Consider the following 27,621-nt stretch of genomic DNA (forward strand, 5'->3'; position numbering starts at 1 on the left):
CTGCGCATTTGACTTAACCTTACGGCCACGAACCAAAAAGGGGTGTACAGCGCTGAATAACGTTCGCTGTAACTATGCAAGCAACGCTTGGACGTTACTCCGAGTCTGAAGCAGAGATTAAACATATATTGTAATGTTGTCCCGAAATAAATACTGACAGTCACACCTTGTAGAAGAAAACAGTTGTAGTGTTTTTACAAACACTCCCCCTCGATTCAGGGCTATTATAGTACAATCCTTTGCTTAGCCGCGCGGGAGTGCGGGGACTGGGTTACAAGCTGTGCATCCGCCGATGGAAGCTGCTGCTTGTAAGTGTGGAGTGTTTATCAATGCGAAATTTAAAATAGTCCTCGTGACCGTATCTACATGTCTGCAGCCTGAACACTAGAATTTTCTTATAAAAGTTTAACTTTAACGTGGCTACAGGGTATATGTGGGGACGACATTTTGCCTGTGTCACCGGAAAACAGCAAGCCAGCTAGCTAGTTAGCGAACACTAGCTAGCTACGTAGTCATAAACATTTGAGTAGCTAAACGGCTAGCTTGCTGAGAAATTTGCTATATATAATTAGGCATATCGTAAAGAAATGATAGTGTCTTTGGGTATTGTGCAGTGCGTATATTTGCATTGCACGCACGCAAGCACTCGCTTGTTTGCATGGAGTTGCAATGTGGCTGGAAAGGGGGAGGGTTCAGTGGTCAGATGAGCTCCTCCGGGGAGCATGCCGCTGGTTCGGGATCTGCACGGATACACACCGGATGCGCACGTGCCCGTTTGCGCTCATCCGCTGAACGTCAAACTCCGCGCGCTGAGCAGGACACTCATAGGGAGTATTTCTCCGATTAAACTTTACAAGCGACCTTGAATTCCTTTCTTGTGTTTCCGTTGTAACGTTGTAATGGTTTTTATCTAACATACAGGTGCACGTCATTTTTTAACGAACTATATGTTCATTCAGTATGTATCTCTTGTATTTAATGTGTTTAGTGTCACCAGAAGCCCGCAGAATGACTCGAGACTTCAAACCCGGAGACCTGATTTTTGCAAAGATGAAAGGGTATCCCCACTGGCCTGCCAGGGTGAGCACATTTTCAGAGATCTATGATTTAGTGTATTGTAGTGTATTTTTCTATGTGATGACTATCATAGGGAGGTAGACACATTTTCCTTTCATCTCTGTTCAGTCCACAGGGCACTGTTTCTCTGATACTCTCACTGAAATTCCTAAAATACGTCCTGGCGATGCTTCCTGGTCATCCACTGTTTAAGATTTGTTTTTCTTGTTGCAAAAAGCTCAGACACACTCATTGTAAAGATATGCTGTGAGATTAAAGTATGAACGAAGTGAAATTTCATAAAGTTTTGATTTATGTTGCGATATAATTAGAGGTGTAAACAGTCCACTTGTGAGGGTTAGCTAAAGTGCTTTATCCTTCCAGATCGATGAGGTTCCTGATGGTGCAGTGAAACCATCAAATGTCAAACTTCCAATATTTTTCTTTGGCACTCATGAGACGTAAGTACAATTTGAGGTTGTGCTAATTTTTATGTCATGCTCTGTGTACTTTTGGTGCTCACTTTTTCTGTGTGTACTATGGAATACATTATATCTTTAAATAAGAGAAATACTGTCATTACCAAAGTGCACCAAAATTTGTTCTCTGAAGATGACCACTTGTTTACAGTAACTAAGTGGTGTACCATGTTGGTCTGTTGGATTCTCGAGGTTAGTTTCTGGGGGGAAAAATTGTTATCAAGGGGGGAAAGGGTTGGAAATTTCTTTGACAATCAAAATGATTGTTTTATTCGGTTATGTTATTGTTAGTTTATTTGTGACACTGGTTTACAGCTTTGTTATTAGTGAGATTAGGGTACATGTCATGCATGTAATGAGATGACTTGCCATCTACTTTTCTGACCATAGCTTGATACACATTGAGATTTACTACACCTTGACAATTTATGCTACAATTGTACACTGTTTTGTCTACCTTTACTACTGTGTTGTGTCGGTCTTGGCTTGCCTCTGCTGATAAATTAAAGTGCGTTACTCAATTCCCTGCCTGTAGCCTGTACTGTCACAGATTTGCCGTTAAGGGGTGTTTCAGGATGTACGATGCCCCTAGTTGAGATACCCCTTGATATAATGAGGTGGCAATTCCAACTAGAAAATCCAGTCAGCAAGGATGCAGTCATTGGCCATCACAAGGCAGGTTTATTGATGGTCTGTCAAATGCATTCTTGGGGTTTTCTTCGCGCTTAGAGTCACCAGGTGCTTTTCGAAAGCTTGTATCTCTGGGACTTATTAATTTACTCAAAGAATGTTGACCTGGACTGGCTCAGGTTGACTAATTAAATGTAATGAATTACTTTGTCACCTTGGCGAGTGTGTTGCTGCAGTGCAGATGATGGGTATATTATGCAAAATGTATTATCGTGTGGAGTTTCTCTACTTCTCTACTTTAGTGCATTCTTGGGGCCAAAGGACATCTTCCCCTACCTGCCAAACAAAGAAAAATATGGTAAACCAAATAAAAGGAAGGGTTTTAATGAAGGCCTGTGGGAGATTGAAAACAACCCAAAAGTTGAGCTGAATGGACAAAAGGCATGTATCCCACACAGCATTGGTCTTTATACATATTTTACTACATTAGTCCCGCATGAAAATGCATGCTTTGTCATAGGTTTAGAAGCATTTTCGCCCCTGACCTCAGTGCCAATATGTTGCAGATGAGGCCCGCGGGCTTTGAGAGGGACAGTAGCCCAGAGCAGCCGCAGGAGGAGGAAGAAGGGACCACTCCAGACAAGAAGAGGAAATCTGCATTAGCTAAAGTAAGGTGTCTCTCTGCAGGCACAAAATATGCACTACTGCTCGTCATCCTGTAGCTTACATGTATGCTTTTTGGTGTCCATGATAGCACTTACACCATGACATGTTTGTGTTGGTGGCAAGCTGTCAGGCTTAGATCGTATCTGCTTATTATGCACAATGATGGGACACTGCATTCTTTTCCACTCTGTAGTCTTGAGCAGAGGTTTTCAACCTTTTTGGGGCTAAGGCACATCAAAGGTCAATCCAGAATATCAAGGCACACCAACTTAAAGTTGGCTATCAATTATGAAGAAAGTCACACACATTATGATATAGTGTCATTAGTGAGATTTGACCCATATTGCACTACAGCAGACTGTCAAATAGGCCTAATTACCAAACAGATAGTTAAATCAGACAGGCAATTGTATAATTTATTAAAAATGCATTGAAGTGCATCGGAGCAAGAACTTGTCTTACGTAGTGCGGCATCATGAACAGCAACATATTAAAATAAAATAAATAAAACATTACTTCATTAACCCTTTCGTGCATACGGTCACACTGGTGTGATTTGCTGTTTAGCGCGTATGCTAAAACTGGTGCGATTAGAACACTAGATTGGAAAAATTCTAGCTAATTTTAGCTTTGAGGAAACAGCGATTTAACATTAAAGAATATAGCAAATGCTAATGAAAACATAACGGTAAAGGTAACACCTGCATGAAAATAAGTTACGTGCGAAAGAGTTAATAGCACAATATAAAACATCAGTCTTTTCACAGAGTATAAGTGCACGCACACACCTGTATAAAAACGCATTGGGTTCCTCAAAATTCCACGGCACACTTCACTTTGCCTCACGGCACACATTGAGAACCACTGGTGAAGAGGTTTTAAAAGTAGTCATTCTTATTAAGATAGCCATCTAAACACTTCATATTTTTACTATCCCCAGGTAGTGACTACAAAAATAAAAATCAGTGATAATAAATTAGTTTGAGTACCTCCTTTCTCTTGTTCAATACTGTGAAATTGTACAATATCATGGGGGGAAAAGAGATAAGTGCAGCGTCAGTTGTAGTGTTAAAACAGTCGTGTATGCACAGGGATTAGTGCTGTAGTGTTCAAACAGGCTTGCATGTATAGGGATTACTAATGTAGTGTTGTGCAATAAACTGATTTCTCACATGATCTGGTGACTGATGACTGAGACAATTCTGGGACTGCATGCTACGTAGCCCATCCATTTCACATCCTGTTCTTAATCACAAGCGAACAAAACAGCTTTGTCCTCACTCTTGAGGATAATGTGCTTGTGTGAAAAGGCGGCAGCCCAGAAAGTTATAACACTGGTGATAATTGAAGTCTCCTCATTAGTCTCTGGAATTGCTCCCTGGCCTTGAGGTTAAAGCTGTACACAGGCAGTTGTACAGCAATCCTACTGTAACATTGTAAGGAGAGTGGTGAGGGAGCTACTTGACTAACATTACTTTACAAATCAATGAAAATCAAAGCGAGATTTGGCATAAGCTTACAGCACATTACGTGCAGATTCAAAACCATGAAAAACCATACGCAGTCAACAATATTAGTAGCACTACATGACCAAGTATCAATGGTTGGCTAGGCAAGGTACAAACTAGCAGGTACATTTACATTTACATTTATTTATTTAGCAGACGCTTTTATCCAAAGCGACTTACAAAAGTGCATACAGTAAGTATAGCGACAGTACGGGGACAGGATGTGTACAGTTCCACAATGAGACTGTTCTCAGCTGAGAACAAGGTCTGTTTGAGGACACACTACTGTCAGATTATCAGCGAGGGTCAGGGCCTTGAATCAATGTAAAGGTAAAGCTAATGAGTGCGTTAAACCATTAGATAACTTTTTATAATTTTATTTTATAGTTTAGTTGGAGACAGTTTGAGACCTGAGGAGCGTTCGTGTTTCAGGTGCTTAGGTGAGAGCAGAAGAGCTGTGTCTTCAGATGTTTCCTGAAGACAGAGCTCGCTATCTTGTAGGGCTGGGTATTGGCACAGATGCCCCGATTTGATTCGATTTGTTTTGATTCCGATTCGATATTGATTTGATAGGAATGAGATATGAAATACTATATTGCAGCTTTCCATATTTGGAGAGATGTTTAAAAAGCTCTAAAGGGAACACAAATTTACAAATGCAGAGTCACTGGAAACAAACACAGAACATATCATGGACGTTAAGCGACGTGTGGCTGTATACCAAAATCTTTTTATTTGAGGAACACATGGGTATAGTTCCTCATTGTCTACTTATTAATGACACGAAGCAGCAATGTGTTTGCATTAGTTAGCTCAGGAAAAGCTGGTTTGTAAGGTAGCTACAATGACAAGCCTGACAAAACGTAGCTGACTGCCAGTAGCAACTCTGCAATTGTGGACGTTTTCTTGCTAGCCTAATATGCACAACTAGCTAGCTAGCTACCTAGCAAACGGACATGAACTGCGTTTCTTTTGAATTGCACTAAATTGCATTGCATTCGTGAGCAAGTGTTGCTGTTCAGTTTAGCTAGCTAGCTTGGTAGTGGCTGTGCGCTGTATTAAAGTTAAAGCTGAAAAGCTGTGACTGCAGTGCACATATATACAGTATGAATATGTATACCAGGCATCTCCACGATTCCGGACACCCTTCTCCATGCATCATTTTTTTATTTATCTCTCTGTACATATCAAATTGTAGAGTATGGGGAAACCCGCCACTGCCATGACAAGCTTCTCCTCCATGTTTGACTGGAACCAAAATGTTGGATCATTTGTTTCAGCAACGTGTCACGCTGCCTTCACTCCGTAGTTGCCGTGTCGCATTGCTCAGTATTTGCATAAAACAGACCTTGAGTCTAGTCTATTTTAGCCCCACCTAGTTGGCTTTGCAACAGCCACTTGTCTCTTGTCGCTGTAAATCGCCAACTCTCATTGAAAATGAATGACAGCCGGTCGCTTTGTCTCTCTCCTGTGTCGTCCATGTGACCGTGGGGTTAGCCATGGTGAATACTGAGAGGTCGCATCACAGTAAAGAAATTGATGTAACAGGTTTTCCTCTATGCGTTGGCAGGTCATTAAACGTTCAGAGTTAAACAAAATATCAACATCTAATGGGGGGTAGGGGGGTGGGATGACTGGTATTTGCCTTTAATATGACAGTTAGGCTATGTCAGAGCCCGTCTATTTAATTCTCTGGCTTTGTTTAACCATTGTGGAAATGAACCTAGAAAACTGGAAAAAATGCATATTAGCCTAAAAGATCGATCGACAAATTTTACAGATCAATATCGAATCGGACGGATTTTAAAAAACGATTAATCAAAAAAAACGATATTGTTGCACACCCCTAGTATATTGTTACCTTTTGCTGTTGATTTACATAGCTACTTTCTTTTGTAATATTGATGAGCTAGCTCTCTCTGCCAGATACCTTAGTTTGTCTTGTAGCTAATTAGTCTATAACACCGTTTGTAGAGCTAGCTATCCACCTGTCACTTCCCAGTCTTCTTGGAAAAACAAATTCAGAAGAGTCAAACCTGAAAATTCAAACAATCAAGGGAAACAAAGGAAATATTGCAAGCTGAGTAAAGGTCTGTTGATTACTTTAGCTGTCAAGCATACTCCCATCTGCTGTGTCCAGCGTATTGTTCAAGGTTCAGTTTACAAGTTAGAAGGGGTAGTAGAGTTGGCACAATCATACAGTATTAGTAGGAGCTGTAGCAGTAACTGTATTACTGTTCAAATAGATCCATCTGCTACAAAATGGACCCGTTGCTGCTCAAATCGTATATATGTGTGAGAGGCTGTGCCGCTCTAGCCCTGTGTGCTGTGAGTGAGAAGCTGTGCTGCTCTAGCCCTGTGTGCTGTAGGCATGTCACGATACCAGAAATTTAGTAGTCGATACCAGTACCAGTGAAATTCCACGATTCTCGATACCCAATTCGATACTACGGTAAAAAACAAAAACAAAACAATAAATCCCATGTACTTCAACATTCCTATATTAAAAACATTTAAACATTACAAAAAACAACAGTGGCATATAGCCTTAAATTATTTAAATCAAACAATACTGTGCTTAATTACAATCAACTTTTTATGATGGTACAGCATTTCAGTTGCAGTACCCGGCCAAGACATGAAAAAATATGGAAATAATAAATAGGCCTATATATAATAATAAAAAGAAACAACTATTAACATTACAAAAAAGAACAGTGGCATGGTATTTTCTGTGCCTCTGAAAAGCTTCTGATATGGTTGGCTGTGTATGTGTTTGCTAACTTTGCTCCTGCCTCTCCTGGTTGACACCCTCCTCTGGCTGATAGTGTGAAAGGAAAATTATGAGATTTCAGTTATCAGGTATAGGTCAATGACTGTAAGAAAACAGCAGAGGCTGCACACAAAATATACTAATACACACACACACCTCTGTATACTCAGAGTGCAAGCAGTAGTTTAAATTTACTGACATGGTGACAGACCATTAGTCCGGAAATATTTATTTAAAACGCTAACGTTATATTTTGATGACAGATGACACAGACTGAACGGTAAGGACGGCAGCCTACTGTTACAAGCTATGGTTACATTACGTTAGCCTAAACACGGTAGCCTTTAGCGTTTAACCATTGCAAACATCGTATGGAACATAGTTGGCTACACAGCAATGCCAGCTGCCTCAAACAAAAATAATGGTAACGTGTATTTCAGGGTAGCAAGGACAACACTTTGGATACGTTGTTAATGTAACGTTAACATGAAATGAAACTCACTCACCTTGAATTATTTTGAATAAATCTGGATGTCTGTCTTTGAGGTGCTTTGCTAAGTTGGAAGTGTTTCCTCCTTTCATCTGAAAAGTTCCGTTTGCATACTGGTTTTTGCGAATTTATTATTAATCTCTGATGATCCGCCTCGAACGCAAAGTACTTCCATACACGACTCTTACTGATACCTACGGTACTGTAGAAAAACAAGTAGCGTCATGTTTTCAGAATTTTGGCATCGACTTGGTACCGAAGTATCGATTCTCGTGACATCTCTAGTGGGCTGTGAGTGATGCTCTAACCCTGTGTGCTGTGAGTGAGAGGCTGTGCTGCTCTAACCTTGTGTGCTTTGAGTGAGAGGCTGTGCCGCTCTAACCGTATGTGCTGTGTGCACCTGTGTGTTTGGTGTCGCTCCAGGTGTCCAACAGTGAGGCTGTGCAGGAGGAGAGGTCAGGGGTCATGGCTGTGTCTGAGCCTGTGACTAATGATGTACGTACACTGCATGGGCGCTAATGCTGCCATTGGCAGAGACATTTCTTTGGGTGCCTTATGTAAATCTGGCACATTCTGAATGGGGGAAAAGGCATGCACTTTGATCCATCGTTTTGGCTTCATTTTACAGACACGTCTCTTTCATGAACATTTCATGAGGGTGATTTTTTTTCTTAGTTGCTTTTTTGGCGGTGTTTGATAGGCATGAGGCGATAAGTTTTATAAAATTGAGTGTGCAGTGTGAAGTTATCATGAAACTTTATTCCCCTGAGAATTAATGCTGCTAGGAAAACAAAAATATCAAATGATTGACTAAGTTATTTCTTTCTCTCTTTTATTCATATCAAACCTTTAGCCATGTTCATATTCAGGATGTATCATGGGTTTGAGTAATATGTCACTTTTATAGAACAATTCAGTAACTTGTGTAATATAATGTTAGCTGTTTAGGTACATGAAGTAAGAAGAGGGACAGGATTTGTGTTGAAAACTGCCAATAAAAGTAGCACCTTGCTTGTTACGATACTATTGCTGTAGGTCCAACAGTAACTTTTTGGTCCACTAGTCAGCAAGGCTAGTAGAAGAGAAAATTCACCAAATATTTTACCAACCAAAACAATATTTATTACAAATCAAGCTACATTTTAACTGGATCTTGCAAGGTACATATCTGTATTGTGGCAGGACATTATGCTATTAATTTAAACATCAAGCCAGCAGGACAATGTAACAAGTAAAGCATCACACTGTCATACGTAGCTTGAGATCAGATAATCAGACATTATACAGAAATGACCAACACAATGTCTTACAGAATCTTTGGTAACAGCTCTTGGTGATGTGGAATGGATCAGTTAACATTTTTTGTCTTTGTTCATATGCAATGCTAATCACTAGGAATGGATCAATTGGAACAATGGATCAGAACTAAGTCAGGTGGTAATTTGATTTGACAGCATGTTCTCAGGGTCCAAGAAATCAAACATTTGGTCATTTTTCTAAGTTTGCAAAATTTGATATTACGGTATTTTGTCTCATGCCTAGTGTTTGATGTAAAAATGACAATGAAACAATTATCACTTTTACTTTTGCAGTGGGAGATATGTGACCTTGCTTCAGTCTCTAGTTTCACAGTGGTCAAGTGTCTCAGCAGTATTAATAGAAATAAGTAGAGAACAAGGGCCATGGGCCTTGAAATCAGTCTCCCTACTGTCTGATAACAGTATGCATGTCATCCACAATTTAGGGAAGTGCATGTTTTTAAATGTTATTTTTTGGAATACTGACTGCATATTCCTGACTGCATGTATACTATTGATATTGGTTTAGGATTTAGTTGAATTGTGAGAGCACATTTATCTCCATGCAGCTGGCATGAGAACATCACAGTATATGAATGGATTTTAGACTTTTTTTTAATTTTTTTAATTTTAATTTAATTTTAATTTTTATAATTTTATAGTTAATATGTGTTTTGATAGATTTTGACAGACTATGTGCAGCCTTGACAATATGAACTGTGGCCTGATTGACTGATCTTAACAGCGGTGTAAAGGATCTGTGTTTTTTTACATTAGCGTTTAGATAAATCCCTAGTGCAGAAGAGGTAAGTTGTGTCATGCAAATGACAATTGTACATCAGTGTCCATTTACAACACATTCAGTCAATTTATTTTAGAAATTGAATTTGTATCATGAAGGTTCTTATGTATTTTTAGGGACAAACACAAAAAGAAACTGCCGAAACTCCGGTGAAATCCAAGAGGGGTAGAAAGAAGAAGGTGAGTTGGCTCTCACATGTACATGCGCCTGCATCCTGCAGACAAAGCTGAATGCTCATTATTGTGAAAACTGCACTGATCTTGGCCCTCATCTGTAGCTCCTCAAAACACTGTAAAATATCTTTTGTCAGAGTGAAATGGAACAAGATTCAGAGAAAGATGAAGTTCCCACTAGCCCTACATCAAGTCCTCCAGGTAAACCTTTCAAAAGGCTTGACTCTTTGGGATCCTTGAGCTAGGATGTTGAGAAGATGTCTGTTAGCACTCCGTGTGGCTCCGATAGCTGAGCGTGTGGTGTGGCTCTCTGCAGGTAGCGAGGCGCTCACTCCCAAACGCAGAGGCAGGAAACCCAAAGCTGAGAAGATGCTGCTCCTTCAGCAGCAGGCCTCTCTGGACCCCCGCAGCTCTAGCAGTGAAATGTAGCTAACCCTCGCATCCTCCTGGTCACACAACACTGCACACCGAGAATCACATGAAACAAGGAGCAGCTGCTCACACAGTAGCATGTTGACACTATCGCACACATTCTTTTCCTACAAGCTCCAGTTCACAACCGGATTGAAAAGTACATCTAAAGGAGATGTAATATGTAATGTTACATTTATATATATATATATATATATATATATATATATATATATATATATATATATATATATATATATATATATATAATGTGTGTGTGTGTGTGTGTGTATATGTGTATAATATAATCACACACAGTGCTCTCCAGAAATATGTATGAGTGGAATAGGCATTTAGATTTGAGATCAAAAAATGATTTGAGACCAAAGTAGAGACTAGCTTTTAACTTTTATTTCATGCTATTTACATGCACATACGTTTTTATCATTTTACAGAAAGAGCCATTTTAGATGTTTTAAGAGATGAGTTTCAAAACAAATCAAAGTGATAAGGTCTAATACTTGCATCAAAGGGCTATGCAGTCAATGGCTGCATCAAGTCTACACCCCATCAACATTACCAAATGTGTGGCATCTTCTTTGGAAATGATTTTCAAGGCCTTCACTACAGCTGCTTTCAGCTGATGTTTGTTACGGGCGCTGTCTGTCTTCAGTCTCCTCTTCAGCAAGTAAAATGCATGCTCAATTGGATTTAGATCTGGTGACTGACTTGGCCAGACTAAAACTTTCCACTTTTTTTCATTGATAAAAGCTTTGGTTGCACGGGCAGTATGGTTGGGGCCATTGCCTTATGGCAGGATGAAGCGCCGGCCAATGAGATTGGAGGAATTGCTTTGTACATAGCCAGACAAAATCCGTCTGTACACTTCTGAATTCATCCTGCTCCTGCCATCATCACCACTACATCATCAATAAAGACGAGTGAGCCAGTTCCTGAAGCAGCCATACATGCCCAGGCCATGACATTACCTCCTCCATGTTTCACAGATGAGGTGGAATGGTTTGGATCATGGGCAGTTCCTATATTTTTCCGCACTTTTGACTTTGTCACAGACTTTGCTCCAGAACTCTTCTGGCTCGTCTCTGTATTTTTTGGCGATTTCTAATCTAGCCTTTCGATTCTCGCCGTAATGAGGTTTGCATCTTGCAGTATACCCTCTATAATTCTGCTATCGAAGTCTTCTGTGAACAGTGGATTGTGATACTTTCACACCTGCACTCTGTAGACGGGCGGTGATGTCACTGACCATTGTTTTAGGGTTTTTCTTAACAGCTCTTAGGATTTTTCTGTCATCAGTTGCAGTTGTTTTCCATGGGCAGCCTGCTCTGTGTTTATTTTTATCGGCTAATTGCAAATAAATCTGTAGTAGCGTCAACCGTGTTATGAGTGTTGTCGTTGTGTAGTTTGTCCACCAGAGGGCATATTGCAACTCCACTGTTGGCAACACATGTGTTTGGAATGCCACAAATCACATCAATCAGCTGACCCAAGCAGGGTCTTGCAGAGTAGGCCACCACGGAGATCATCTGTGAATCTCCGTGGTGACAAGTTTACAATTAGCTGCTCAGCCCTAATAATAAATATCTCCCATCACTCTTAGCCTAAATAAGCCTGACAACGTGCATGTCAGCCATGCCTGGTTTGCTGCAGTAACATGAAAGCCGGTACCGTCAGTGAAACATCAAAATTACGTTTAACGTTACAGTAGTTGAATGGTGTAGGCTAAGCTGTTGACAGCCGTGATTGTAGGTTTATTTATGAAACAGTGTGGCAGTTCTAGCGAGTAAACAAACAACGGTCCTATCATTTCTCCCCCGTTTCTTCTAAAAATTCTCTGGCAACATCGCTTACAGCAGCTTATAATGCTGTCCATTGCTAAATTAGGTTACCCACAAAGCTAGCTAATGCCATGTTTATCAGTGGAAGACCGCTAATGTTAATCAGTGGTTAAACTATAGAGTTTAACTTACTCTGCCTAAATGAAGCAATGATAAATATATCTGCGACTCGCATGTCTGTAGTTACAGTCGGTACATTGGAAATTATTAACCCTTTTGTGCGTATGGTCACACCTGTGTGATTAGCTGTTTAGCGCGTATGCTAAAACTGGTGCGATTAGAACACTAGATTGGAGAAATTCTAGCTAATTTTAGCTTTGAGGAAACTGAGATTTAACTTTGAAAATATAGCAAATGCTAACTGAAAACTATGAGAGGCTTAATAACAGTAATGAAAACATTACGAACCATGTGATGTAATACGCGCGCTACATAGCATAAAAAATAAGTTAAAATAAGGTTAAACCAGAGGGGACACGTAAATAAACGTAAGCTGAACAAGTATCTAACATGGCTTGGTAGCCAAACAAAGTTATCTAGCTTCTCTTTCAAAGTGTAGTGTGTAATCCCAAAGTCGCAAGTCCTCGTTGCAGACAGTGCATGTAGATGCATTCAACAGCAGTGTTTACTCTAGGTCACTGTATTAGTTTACTGCATGGTTTAAGATGGCATTTTTTTTGTGTTTTTATACATATGACTCTTGTTTATCAAAACTCATGCATTATGTCATGTTATTTTGGTGAGGACTCTTAAATAACTGCATTACAAATCTTAGGGAAAATCTTTGTTTATGTTATGTGTTTCTGGGAAAAAAAATATCTGCCGATGTGTCGTTATTGGATTTTTAAATCCTCAAATATCGAAATCGATATTGGTCTTAAAAGTCCTATAGGCTCTAGTTCTTAATGCCTTTTTTGTTCTCTCTTCTTACAGGTTAGCTGTTTTTCTGTCAGTTCTCTGGTTTTCATGCTGGTGTATGCCTTTTTGCTCCAAATCCAACCTTCATAGATGAAAAGATGTGTGAACAATCCATGCAAAAGGAAATGCATGAGCAACGAGTTACACCTGTCAGTCATTCATTAACTTACTCTTGCACACCTGAAAATGGGGGCACTCAACACAAAAACAGCCATTTCTTTAAAATGATAAAATGTATGTGCATGTGAAGACCATTAAATAAAAGTTGATAGTTTCTACTTTTATTTCACATTCATCTTTAAATTTCAAATCCAGACACCTTAAGTTAGTGGCAAAAATTACACATTCCATTTAACTGTTAACATACTTTTGGAGGGCACTGTATATATTCAGTTCATTATAAGCTGAGATATGGAACACTTTGAAGTTAACATTGTGTGTGAGAACACAACTGATTACACGGGCTGAAATATCAAGGGGGGTTTGAACATTAGCATGGTTGTTGTACTGCAGGTAGAACAATATCACACATCTTTTTCTTAACTCTCCAGTTAAACCTCAGCTGGATAAATCAGCATATCTCTTTAGGGGATGCAAAATCATATATTGGGTTGACTGTGAGCTGAGACGTGACACAGTAAAATGGCACAGATGATGACACAGCAGTTGAAGAATGTCACTGGAAGGAGGAGCAGCTGTGTGAGTGAGAGGTAGAGGCAGAGAGTGTGTGTTTCTGAGATTAACAGCACTATTCCTCTGTGGCAGGGACCTGGGGGAAGCGGACAGGAAGAGGAAGCGGGGGTCCGAGGACAAGAGCAGAGGTGAGAAAGCAGAGGAGGACAGAAAGAACGATGGCCGGAGGAAGGGAGAGGAGGAGAGGTCCAAGGACCCCGAGGGAAAGCAGGAGCCAGAGGCCAAGAGGAGGAAGAGTGGGAGGGAAGAGAGCTCCTCAGACACAGAGGAGGATGAGGTGGGTGCTCAGGAACACCACTCTTGCATTTGGAAACAAGTTTACAATTAGCTGCTCAGCCCTAGTGCCAATATATTTCTTGTGCCAGGTGCGTGCTCCTTTTTACATTTCACATTAACATTTAAAAAAGGGCCAGTTGTGTAAGGCATACACAAAGTGGCAATGGTCCAGGTTTGAAACTGAGAGTGACGTATATTACATTTTACATAGCACTGAAGCAGCACTGGGTTAAGATACAGCTGGGAATTTGAAACCGCAACAAGGAAAAAGTAGCCTCCATGGAGACAAATGGTGCCACAGTGGCTCTAGAACAGATGTAGAACAGCTGTAGTTTCACATTTCAAGCATTTGAAAGAGAAAGGATGAGAAGAACCAATCACTCAAGAGGTGGAAGCAGCCATGTCTTTGCAGTCAAGGAAATCCCCAGGACCTGATGGCTTTCCATCAGAGTTCTAGAAGAAATTACCTGTACAGCTGACTCCTCACATGGTTTTCGACTTCTCTGAATCTCTTCAGAAAGGTGCTCTTCCATTAACACTGAACCAAGTCTGTATCTCTTTATTAGCTAAAAAGGTAAAGATCCTTTGGGCTGTGCCTCCTACAGGCCTATTTCATTGCTAAACTGCAATGTTAAAGTTTTAGCTTGAGGATGCCCTCCCCACTGTTGTTTCCCATGATTAGACTAGGTTTGTTGTAAGAGTTGTCTCAGTATTTGTTACTTATTTAATATTCTGCATTCCCCATCACAGGCCATTCTGGGATGCATTATGTCTGTAGATGCTGAAAAAACATTTGACAGGGTGGAGTGGAACTGTAAATTTTTTGATTCAGAAAAATTTGGATTTGGACCAGTTTATATCTGTTGGATTGTTATTATACAGCTGTCCTTTTTCAACAGTCCTGACTAATAACCAGTACTCAAAACCATTTAATTTGCATTGTAACACCTGCCAGGGCTGCCCTCTGAGTCCATTATGTTTTACTGTACCCATTGAACCCTTGGCAATTGCTCTATGTAACTGGCAGCAGGTGATTGGTATGGTGAGGCATTGAATACAAGGTGTCTTTACACCCTGATGTTTTATGTTTCCAATCCAGAGGCTTCTCTGCCTTCAGCTCTCTCCCTACTTTAATGCTTTGGTCAGTTTTCTTGACATAATTGAAACTTGGAGGAGAGTGAACTCTTCCCAATTACACCACCTAAGTGTACCACTATAGATGGTGAAAAGTAAATTCACATATCTCAGAGTCTCTGTTACACACTGCTGTAAACACCTTTTCAAATATATTATTGCTGAAGTATTTGATCAAACTAAACAAGATATCACCAAGTGGTCTCCTCTCAACATTTCAGGCATTGGATGGATAATTCAATTAAAATGACTGTGCTTCCCAAATTCCTTTATCTTTCTTAGTGTTTACGTGAATTTATTCTCCTGTCATTCTTTAAATCTTTAGATTCCATGACTACTTCATACATATGGAATGGCAAGCAACCCCATCTGTACAAACCTTCTTCAGAGGTCCAAACACAGTGGTGGTATTGCTCTTCCTAACTTCAAGTTCTGTTATTGGGCAGCCAGCATGCAATGCATGTTATAATGGTGGCATTACCATCAGCTACCTAACTGTCCATCCTGGGCTGCTATGGAAACACATGCTTGTAAGAAAAGCTCCCTCCCAGCACTTCTCAGAGCCACGCTCCCACTCATCCCTAACATGCCTATTAGCAGTCCAGTTGTGTGTGCACTCACCAAGGGTGTGGGTTAAGTTTAGGAAAATGTTCCTGCCAAATTATTTTAATATAATTTTTAAAATATAATTTTAACTGAAAGCAGGATCTTGGCACACCTTGCTCGGAGCACTTGTGGGAGTAAATTCTTAAACAAGTACACTCATCTTCAATGTGTGCAAGACACTCACATCCAGACTGGTTTTAGACTGAGCTCATATAAGGGTAAACTGTCTACACAGGAGCCCAGGACAAGTCCTTTATGTGATACATGTAAATCTGCAAATGCCTCACTAATTCATATGTTGTGTTTGAGACTCTGAAGTCTTAGCACTCAGAATAGAACCACACCCCCTTGTGACACTGTTTGGGGTTGCCCCAGAAGAGTCGTGGTTATCTGCAACAAAACAATTGTATTCCATTTACGTACTATTGCATATCATGCAATAGTACGTCAGTGGAAGGAGGCTGCTCCACCCACACACTCCCAGTGGATTAGAGACATAATGTCATGCCTTCAACTTGAGAAGATTCGATACTCTTTATGGGGGTCAGAAAAGAGGTTTTATAATATTTGGGATCCTTTCCCTGACTGTCTCTACAACTCCAAAATTATAGTTTTTGAATAATGCAAAGTAGACCTACATTTTATTGTAGCACCCTCTGGCTTGTATACCAACAAGCCATAGATGTATACCAACACTGTTCATTTTTTCCCTTAAATCTCTGATTTGTGTGTTTTGAGACTTTGTAAAATGTTACATACTCAGATTAGCTAAATATTTAATAATTTTGTGCAAAACATGCACCGAATTCTCAAATATTATTTATTTCTCAAATGATACTGTAATGGTCAGCAGGGAAGGAATGATGGGGTTTTGATGGAGATTAAAAGCGGTATGGAAGAGTTGGGGGTGGGGGGGGTGGGGATTGTTGGATGTGATTGTCTTGTGTGTAATATGAAGATAAAATCAATAAAAAGTTTGAGAAATAGAAAGGATGCCGCCATTTGACCTGCCCCTTTTGTTTAATCCAACAGAAGAGCAAGAGTGCAGCTGCCAGAAGGCGTAACCTGCTGAAGTCTCAGCAAGGCTCTGTAGAGGCAGACAAAGAGGACAGGCGACGCAAACATGAGGAACACAAGGGCTCCGAGTGAGTCTGGAATCTGTATCACTGTATTACTGTGCTAGTGCCTGTTTGTGGTGCAAAATTACCAGGAAGTTTCAGGGGTTTATGGGAGTTAATAGGTTTTTTTTTTTTTTTTGCACAGTCACTGCTTTTTCCCATCTCAGCCTTTTATTCTCTTTACCATCAATTGAAGTGTTCTCTCTTCAGGAGAAATACCAACAGGCTTTGAAAGCTGTTTTAGGTTATAGCTTTGAATTTTAATTGTTATTCAGTTCAATTTTTCTTTACTTCAGCATGTTTTAAGATTCTTTCACCCCTTTCACCTTGGTATGAGGTAAATTCTTATGTAAATTGTATATCAAAATGTAAAAGTCTGAAGTCAAATTAAGGAGATGTGGTAGACTCCTTTGTTCTCAGCTCAGTGTTAGCTTTGCCCAGTTAGCTGTTAGTTTCTGCACTCCTTCATTATGAACATCAAACTGTACATTGACTAGCCATTCTTTATAATGGGCAGATTCCATCATATTAAAAAACATATGACATGTAACAGCTTATCATAGTACACATTGATATATGACATTACAGAATCATACTAAGATGTTATCAGCACAAGTACCATCAACAAATTACCTTATCCACAAGAGCACTCTTCCTGAGTTTAACACAATAACTGCCAGACGGTTGTAGAACACTGACCCCCCTACAGTGCCAAGCCAAAATTGGCGCCAACATTCTAAGTGAGAAAATAGCTAATCTGTATAGCAAGAAAAACTTGCATCTCTGCCGCTTCTGTGGGCTTCCATTCCCTCAGGCGAGCATTCGGTGCTAGCTCGAGAGCTTGCACAGCCTCAACATACCTGTTAGTTTCGGTCACCATCAGATCAATCATGTCAGGTGAAAACATGGACAGAAAATAATCCACCGGGTCACTGCTACTCCATACTCGCTGTGGACCAGGCCTGGGAAGGTTTGAAAACTCCCGTCCTCTTCTTCCCTCAGAGGTGCCTAGTCGTCTCCCGGACAAGCTAGTATCAAGTTGATGCCACTCGCCGCTGCCATGGAGCGCCCTCTCTGCCTCCTCCTCCACCTCCTCCTCCTCCTCCTCTCCCTCCTTCTCTCCCTCCTCTTCTGCCACCTCCTCACTCCCAAAACTCTCCAGCACCCCCTCCAACTCCTCTTCTTCTTCAAAAAAACTCCTCCTCACTGTCACTGTCCCAACTAAAAAACTTTAGGCTTTTGTAGGACTGGATATGCAAATTAGGTTAACATCAACAACCACACACATCAACTTTGTTGACTTTGCTGGCTCGGTTCCTTGTGGTGATATCCTATTCCTACAGACCTGTGTAACTTATGTGAAGTTGACAGCGTAATGTAAGGTAGCTAGCTAACTTATTCACTTTTGTGTAAGTAAATGACAACCAGTTTTTTTTAAGCAATGTCAATCGGTCAGCCCCATATACAGTAATGCATATGTCAAAGAGTTTGAGGTAAGACATTTCATAAACTTGTATAGCTAGCTAGCTAGCTGCTTTGCGTTTGGTTCGCTTCGCTCACATCAGTATCCACATAAGAAGCTATGCTGCGCTCCTAATTTTATTTATAATTATGATATAAATAAATATAAATTTTATGTAGATAACTTATACACACTATGATATAATTATTGGCACAAATTATTGACTCATCAGTTCATTCCATTACACAGTATAACTATTTTGACTGGATAAAATGACATCTTTTGTTGCTGATGCATTTCTGTCGACTAAAGTCACCCTTGGCACTCGAGAATGTTCATTGTTTGGGCGACTTTAGTCCACAACGGTACTGAGTGGGTTAATGGCCATGAAAGGTAGATAGTTCATAGCTTTCGTTTTGCCAGTGTGCATGTGATAGAAGCATGATCTGTACATTGATGCTCCGTTGCTGTTATAGGGTACTTAATCACTCATCAGAGATGTCAGAACTCATGACTCGTTTGTTCGTGGAACTTTGTGAGTAAAAACAATGTATGATCCTGTGATTAGGGCACTTGTATACCCCTCTATAATCTTAATGGTGGGCCTGATCCAAAATCAGTAGTGGTATAGTGAGCTTTCGTATATGGGGAAAAAATTAGAATGAAAACATTTCTGTAACCCGTACTTTCAGTGCCATAGATATTTCATAACTAATGAATGGGAAAAACAGATAACAATCAAAATGATTCAAACTAAATATAATGAAAAAGTGACCAATGACCAGATCAACTCACTGTGCTGTAAGGATTCATTTTGTGAATTTTGTGAGATTCTGTTAGAGATGTATTATTTTAATCCATTTAATCAAAAAATGCAAGTCTTAGAAATCGTAATTATTACTTTTACCAGAAATTAAAAAAAAAAACACAATTCAACTGTTTCTGCAAGTATTTATTTTTATTAAGGCTACTTTTTAAAATGTCTTCATAGAAATACATAAGATTTATTATATTAATGTTATCTAACTTCTGCTGACATTTATTTAGGAAACTCAAAGAAAAAATTAGCTGAATTTGTGTAAAACTTGCAGCAGGAAAAACAAACTACTAACGTTGCCTTGTTTTAGCTGTTTGATCATAGGTAAACACCAACTTGTCCACTTCAGCTGGTTTTAGGCGAGCCTGCTGTTGTTTCCCTCAAAGAGGCTGGCTTTTGTTTGTCCCCAGTTATTATCAAGCTACCAAGGCTATCTGATGCATTAGACATTATTAGACGTTAAAGACCACAGCAACAACGGACCCCAGTTTTAGAGACTTATGTTTATTTATATTCCATTATTGTCATTTAGCAGACACTCTTATCCAGAGCAACTTACATGGATTACAATTTTATCCTTTTATCCATCTGAATATTTCCTGAGAAAATTGTGGGTTAATTATCTCTCCCAAGGGTACAACAGCAATGCCCCAGCAGAGAACTGAACCAGCAACCTTTTGGTTACAAGCCCTCCTCCTGTACCACTGCCCATATTTAATAATATGACCAGTCCATGAAACACAATAGTGTTAAATCGAACATCCTGTGTGTTTTGATCAGCCCAACACACTGTTTGGTTTTTCTCAGTTAATTGAAGCAAGAATGTCTTGCAAAGTAGAAGCAGCTACTGTTGTTTGTTTGCAAGTCACTAGGCTATAGTGTTCAGTCGTGGTTGTTACAAATTATCTTTGAAAATATCTTGGAAATACACAATTATATGAAACAATGTAACATATCCCAGAGTTCCTTAGAGTACATTGGTAAAGCCAGCCATGATTTCACAACAGTGACTTCAATGAAATATGTGACTCTTTGAGAATAATTAAGTAAGCTGTGTTTCAGATAATATCATAGTGAAAATGGGTGTATTTTCCTAAACTGTCCCCTGCCTTCCTAAAAAAGGGGATTGAGAGAGTGCAGTAGTAAAACTAGATTTGTGTGCATTTTTTGAAGAAAATGCAATATGTCGTTACCTGTTTGCATTATTGATCGTACTCGCGAAAGGGTTAATATTAGTGTTGGAGTTGCCATGTGCCATCTCCATCCCCACTCCCTCTGCGCTTGGCACTGCAAGCTCCCTGAGACAAAGGAATGTGGGTATATGACTTAGAGCGGTGGGTGAACTCGGTGACAATTTTGGCTCATGATTCAGAAACCGTTTATCACAGCACTGAACCAAAGACATTGTGATAATTTGCACAAGTGTTAATCTATTGTATGCATGTAGAGCCAGTATTTGCAGAGATATGGCAGTTTTAAAAAATATTTTCAAATGCAGAGGTAAAATACTCCCGCTCTTCTCGCCTATAGTTTTGAATGGGGGTAAAATTTGTGTGTGTGTGTTTTTTTTTTTTTTTTTTTTTTTTGAAACCATCATCACTGAACCGAAGACATGGTTAGAATCTGCACAAGTTATCCTCTGTTTTTGTGTATAATTTATGCATGCAGAGCCAGAATTCGGGGAGGTCCGGCAGTTTAAAAAGTTTGTAAAAAACTGTAGGAATTTTTTTTTTTTTTAGCCGCCAAACAAGTTACCCTCTGTTTTGATGTATTATTTATGTGTGCAGAGCCACAAAAAAGAGATGTTTTAAAAAAATTGTATTTTGAAGCAAGTTTCGAACCAGTGTTCTCACTCCTCAGCTAAACTGTTACGGCCAGCATCCTGTTGAGCTAAAGGCAGTTTGCCCCTAGTTCTGTCGGAAACAACGGTATTTACTGAAACTGCTCGGCTACCTGCTATCCCACTGCCTTTACACAGGGCTCACACAAGCTACTTATTTCAGCTCTGCTACAAAATGCATGTAGGGGCAGTACTCACGGAGATAATGGAAGTTTAAAAAGTTATATATCATTAAAACTATAAATTTATGAAAGTACAGTACAAGCACACCAATGGTGATTTGGCGTTGGTTTGGTGTCTGTAGCGTGAACCATTTAGGCTTATTGCTAGAAGAATAAATAAAAATAATAATAATAAGGCACACAACCACACTAATAACGCTCTTGTCACCTGTTTCACAGTTACTTGTCCATGTTGGCTACTCTGCACCTTACTAAAATTGTATTGGCTAACCAGCTAGCTAAATTGTATTGATGGGCAAGATCTTAAAAAGATAAAAAAGCTAAAGATAACCCTGCAGGACCGTTTGCCTCTTGTTAGCTAGCTAGCTACATAATATTTACATTTGTTTTAGTGGTGTATAGGGTAATATTTGTACTAGTACTATAAAATAAACATGATTTTATATTAAAAAAAACATGGAATTTGCAAAACACATTGACATTACTATGTAATTTTGGAAGTATAACAACATAATCAGTTATTTTTTGGCAAAATATGTTTGCATTTCTTATGTTTTTGTTGTAGTTATCAAAAATGTTCTATGAGTTAATTAGGAGGCTGTTATTCTTTGCATCATCTTGCAGTACCATTATTTTGCAGTGCATGCTAGTTTTCTTGCAGCTGAATTAAGTTGGAAAGAACTGTCGATTAAAGGCTGATCTGAATTTGGCATCTCTTTGCTGTTAGCCTGTTTTGAAAGATAAGGAGGTGCATTTATGTCAGTACAGACACAAGTAAAGGTGCTAATTCAACATTGTAATGTGTATGGCTATAGCAAATTCAGGGTAGCTGTCATGGCATAAATGTCTGGCTCCCGGACCTTGCAGAAATGTAGCAGGACTTTGAAACCCTGTCAGTAGGGGTTTTAGCCATGATACTCTGATATGAAGTTAAAGTCAAGGCAGCTAACACCTACCAGTGTTAAATATTATACTACACACATGTACAGGTAGAGAAGAATTAGGACATTGCCTTACCAGTATCCCATACCCTTCAGGCATACCAAAGATGATGGAAAGAAACTAGATGAAAGGAAGGGAGAGCGGAAGAAAGGTGAGTAAGATTTTCAGTAATCGTCTGTAGACACCTGCCCTCATACAGTATCACTTGGGGAATATCAAGTCATTGCTTCCTGTGTAGTAATTTTTAAATATGTTGGTTGTGCCCAACAGAGTACTAGTAACTGACATTGAGCTTGCCTCATTTCTTTGTAAGGAACTGCGTGTTAGTGCAATTTTGCTGCAGACAGAAATAATTCTGCAATTTGTAACAAGTCTGTAGAGCACTAAAATGTAGATTATTTGAAAATGTTGATGTCCATGTAACATTTCTTGGTGAAAAACATTTTGGAAAGATTTACTGAGGTCAGGTGATCCAGTTGTTTTGAGAAATTGATAGCTTAACATTGATCAGTTTATTTTCCCTGATGATGTAGATTTATCAACAGAATCAAGGTTGCAGCGGTTACATGGAGAAATCAGACTCTCTCTGAAGATCGATAATCCTGTAAGTCCAACACCCTTCAAGAGCACCTTTATGGGTTCTTCTGAAAAAGCATTGCAGTCACTGTGTACAGTAACTGGATACAGTCATAACTATACAGTACCTCAATACAGGTGTACCTCAGAAATGAAATAGATGAGTACAGTTAAATCAATTCCTTGCCAAAAATTTTGTTTGGAGATACAGATAACAAATACATCATAAATAAATGCACACATATATATGTATGTAAGTTTATATATATATATATATATATATATATATATATATATATATATATATATATATATATATATATAGTATTTATTTGTATGTTTTTGCTGTAAATTGTGAAAGAGCGTCATTCTCATTGGCTTTGTAACCGAGGTATAACTGGACAGTAATGTAACTACAGGAGCTCAGTGTCATAATGGAACTGAAGGAGCTCAGCACAGTAATGCAACTAAAGGAGCTACAGGAACTCAGTATTTTAGTGTAACTACAGCTCAGTGTGGTAATGTAACTGTTTGTGATATTGGTGTGACGGAGTGGAAAGAAAGTGAGCCGTCAGCAACACTGGATCAAAGCTGAATAATATTGCAAAGGTCATACTTCATTATTTGTGTCCAAAAAAGACAGTCAAGGCAAGAAAATTCATGGGTGTTTGTCATACATGAATGAAGAAATAATTCTTTTGAACTCTAGTAAAGGTCTTTTTTAGATTTTGTGGTACCATGTAAAGTAAGGAAAAAATGTGAGGATGACACTGGGTTTTCAGAAAGACCTTTTATTCTGCCTAAATGTAATGCATCATACTTAACATCTGTTTGCGGTGTAAAAGCCTAGAGGGCTGACAGAAGGAGAATGCTTATAGAAAGTGACTCTCTCTCCTGGAACAGGATGTGAAGAAGTGCTTGGTAGCACTGGACGAGCTGGGCACTCTGCAGGTAACCACTCAACACCTGCAGAAACACAGCGAGCTCATCACCACCCTCAAAAAGGTGCGTTCCACCCAGAGTGCCCAAAAGCAGGGCTCAGACATCTAGACACACCTCTGTGGAGAAACTGTAATAGGCTCTGTCATGTCTTTATTAATGAACACGGCTCAGTGGGGCTGGTTGGTTTCCCAGAGGTGTTGAATGGCTCAGCGAGCTGTGTTGTGGTGTGGTCAGATCCGTAGGTTTAAAGCCTGCCAGGACATCATGGACAAGGCCACCATGCTCTACAACAAGTTCAAGACCATGTTCCTGGTTGGGGAGGGTGACTCGGTCATCAGCCAGGTGCTGAACAAGTCCTTGGCAGAGCAGCGGCAACAGGAGGAGGCCAGGAGGGGTGCCCTGAAGAAGGCTGAACAGGTGAAGGAGCAGAGCACAGGTGAGGACACATGCAATACATTACAGAAATGTGTCCATCGCATGCTTGCTTGTAGATATTTGTCAAAGTAGGTTTCCAGAAATTGCATGAGAAATAGGGAGTGTGTGGGTATGAGTCAAGAGATCACATATGAAATGGCATGTGAGTGAGGACTGAATGCAGAGGCTGCTGCTGTCATTGCTGCTGTAATTGGGTGTGGACTCTCAGATAAGGGTGTGAATGGAGATGCCAGTGCTGAGGAGAAGCGGGAGCAGGACAGAGAGCAGCCCTCTGAGACGACCAGACCTGTGGCACAGGGCAGGTGAGACTCTGGGAGCCAGGCTGTGAGTGCGGGTGTGTTGTTGTGATTGCGTGGTTGACACGTGTGTGTGTGTGAGTGTGTGTGTGAGTGAGTGTGTGTGAGAGAGAGAGATATTGTATGGGTGAGAGAGTGTGTGTGATTTACATTTACATTACATTACATTACATTACATGATTGATTGTACAGGTGAGATATTGTAGGGGCGGCACTCTTGTTTGCGTGTGTGCGTGATCGTATGGGTGAGACTGTGTGTACTACGCTCTAATACACAGGGGTATGTACTGATTTAAAAAAAAAAAAAAAAAAAAAAAAACTTTCCTGTGTTTTAAATGTAGCTCTTGGGGTAGCATTATACATATCACTTGTTCCTTTGATAGTGTGACTGATGTCTCTCAGTCAGGCCTTGCATAGGGTAACCAAACTCCACAGCCAAAATAAGCTTCTTACTGTAGTGTTCTCACAGTGTCTTATTACCGCTACTGCTGTTCCATAAATGTTGCCTAATTATGTAGATATCAAGACCTGATGGTGAATGCTGAACTTTTGCATGAATCTTTCTCTGATTTTAGTGAAGAGTTGGCCTGAAGTTGAAGTATTTGACAATCCTGGAAATGAAGTAAGCGAGCCTCCCAAACCTGTCTCTCCATAAGGACACACATCTGCCAAGCCCCTCTGCAGTTTCAGCTTCTCTAGTGACAGTAGGTCAGATGATACTGGTCTGTCCATCTAGGATTGTCCTGCTTTGATCCATTTGCCCGCAGTCTGGGCCTTTGTGTTTGTTACTGCATTCGTCTGCATTTTAGCTTTTAAAGTGTGAAAGGCTATGAAACCGTGATCGGTTCCCACATCCACACAGCATATTCCACCAGTCCTCCTTTTTACCACCCCCGAATGCTGATGAATGGCTGTTCTTATATTTCAAGCAGTTTTGGGGCACGCCTGTAAGCCTGCATGGCAACTCTGCATCCATCAGTATTTTCAAAGAAGTCTAAACTGAAATGAATACAGGGTAGAGGTTAATGTTGAGATGCAATAATCCAGAGACTTTGTTTACTGTCTGATATTGCAGTGGCTTCCAAGTGTGTTTTCCATGAATAACATTCCTGACCACCTCCTCCTGTCGTCCCCCTATAACCCTACAGAGCATAAAGCATGCCACTCTTCTAGCAAGTTCAGTTCCGGAGATAGAGTTGTGATCTGTGGCTAATATAAGTACAGTACTTCTGTGATTAAAGATGTCTTGTCCGTCATTTCTAAAGATACTCATTTTTCCACTCTTTGGTATAGATGTACATATTTGTTAAGGCTGTCATTTCAAAGCAGGTCTACTGCTGCAGAAGATAAATAGTGTGCCAAAGTTTATTTTGCCAAGTGCTCTCATGGTTAAATGTGTACTGTTTTAAGTTGTCCATTTTTCTGACATTCATGTAAATAAGAGTATTTTTGTGACTGTCTCAAAGTGTTTTGCCTCCATTAATAAAGCGATGGTTTCATCAGAAATGGACCTCACTCCTCATTTCTGTTGGGTTTACTAGTAAATGGGTGTAAAGGTCTTGCTGTAGTGTGTGACTCACAAGGAAAAGGGTTAGGCTAAGCAAGAATGTAATGGTTCAGTTTGAGGAAAGAAATCTGAGATGCTAATCATTCTAAGCTGGGTACAGCAACTACTATTAGGAAGGTTTTTCCAGCACAAGCTGCGTCTACAGTCTATATCCATTAGTCTCTATTCAGACTGCAACATGGAAATTGGGCCTTTCCAGTTCAGTGCAGCAAAACTGGAGGAGGTAGTGATATTTGAACAATTTATCGAACCTCCCTCCACAGAAACAGTACTCCCACCCCAGAGCAGTTAGAGAAGTATCTAATTCAAGTTGTTAAATGCTTTGGTTTTCTAGTTTATTTCCACTCTACACTCCTGTCACCTTTTGAAAATTACTTTCCTGTCTAAAGGAATTCACAAGGATCACATTACAGATGACTTGAGTGATTAGCTGCAAGTCACTGACAGACTATGACAACCCTGGTACATATTCCTGTTTCTGAGAATGTGCTTTATGAGGGCTGGGCATGGTGAGTAGTTTAATGATCATTAAACCGTTTTTATATGAAAATCAGCACATGGTATTAGACCTGCCCTGAATCTTGGCATAACAGTGGCCACTGAGAACACTGAAAACCCTGGCATGTAACTAATCATTAGCCCCTTTCAAGCTGTTTTCGGTCCGGAAATTGGCCGGAATTGCCCTTTCACACATGTAGTACACAACAGGAGATTGTCCGTGACAGACGTGTTCTCACATATTGGAAATATTCCGGTTGGTTTAGGCGCGGGGCGGCGCCTGGATAGAGCGTGCAGGAGGCAGGACATGACGCAAAAAGTACGCTGCAGAAATCGCAGTGGCTGTGTTCAAAACCGCCTACTGCATACTGTGTACTTCACAAGTATATACTGTCCTATTTTTCAGTGTAGTACCCAGTATGCGACCATTAATAATTACATTTGTAGTATGTTACACTGTCACTTGAAATCATTGCGAGTTTAGAAACGTCCATATTTCCTTGTGGTATTTTCCAGTTAGACGCCACTTGCATTCTCACTAGTGAAAAGTATTCACGAGTTCACGAAAAGCATTCGCAAGGTGAAGTGTTTTCACATAATGTGGCACAGAGGAGAAGGCGAACATAGCTATTGTACTTTTGGGTAGCCTATAAAAAAATCACACATAGCCATCCAAATGGTGCTACCGGTACACATAATTTATTAATTATTTGGGGTGCAGCGGATCACAAAACTCACGGTTCGGATCGTACCATGGTTTCTGAGTCACGGATCGGACCATTTTTATGATAAGCGAAAAAGAAGGAGACAAATATAACTTTGCTTTCCATTTATTCCATTTATCACTTGAACACTTAAAGCAAGGAACTTTTGCCCATGGTCTTAAATGAAAACATTCAAGATGTCCAATACAATCTTAAAATAATCAATACTCAATTGTTGAGCGCTTGTTAGAGTGCGGAACCGGGGGGGTCCGCATGGATCACGAATCAACTACGATCCGTTACAACACTATTAATTATACATTTAACGGTTCGGCACGCATGTAAACAGCGGATTAATTGCAAAGTTTAACCATAATAGTGTGAAATAGTTTTACTCCCGCTTTACTTTTTAAAGTAATAATTCCCTGAATCTCGATGCAGAGCTGCAGTGAAAAGATACAAGCGCCATA

The 27,621-nt window shown here is 39.9% G+C and overlaps 1 protein-coding gene across 3 annotated transcripts; it reads left to right on the forward strand.

The window, feature by feature from the left end:
• The first annotated feature begins 265 nt into the window (after positions 1-265).
• psip1a (PC4 and SFRS1 interacting protein 1a) lies at positions 266-25,855 on the forward strand. 3 transcript variants are annotated; one of them, XM_036517109.1, is made up of 18 exons: positions 266-308; positions 989-1,080; positions 1,441-1,517; positions 2,468-2,606; positions 2,732-2,833; positions 8,026-8,097; positions 8,998-9,036; positions 9,819-9,881; positions 10,013-10,076; positions 10,192-10,300; positions 13,829-14,033; positions 16,805-16,917; positions 22,229-22,284; positions 22,667-22,737; positions 23,613-23,714; positions 23,886-24,087; positions 24,295-24,388; positions 24,958-25,855. In XM_036517109.1, the coding sequence occupies exons 1-18, from the start codon at positions 293-295 to the stop codon at positions 24,971-24,973; spliced, it is 1,632 nt and encodes a 543-aa protein (XP_036373002.1). In that variant the 5' UTR covers positions 266-292; the 3' UTR covers positions 24,974-25,855. The 3 variants fall into 3 exon arrangements, with proteins under 3 accessions (XP_036373002.1, XP_036373003.1, XP_036373004.1); XM_036517110.1 differs by lacking the exon at positions 8,998-9,036; XM_036517111.1 differs by lacking the exons at positions 8,026-8,097; positions 8,998-9,036.
• Positions 25,856-27,621: the final 1,766 nt, after the last annotated feature.

The sequence above is a fragment of the Megalops cyprinoides genome, chromosome 22 (genome assembly GCF_013368585.1).
Source record: "Megalops cyprinoides isolate fMegCyp1 chromosome 22, fMegCyp1.pri, whole genome shotgun sequence".
Classification (NCBI taxonomy): domain Eukaryota; kingdom Metazoa; phylum Chordata; class Actinopteri; order Elopiformes; family Megalopidae; genus Megalops; species Megalops cyprinoides.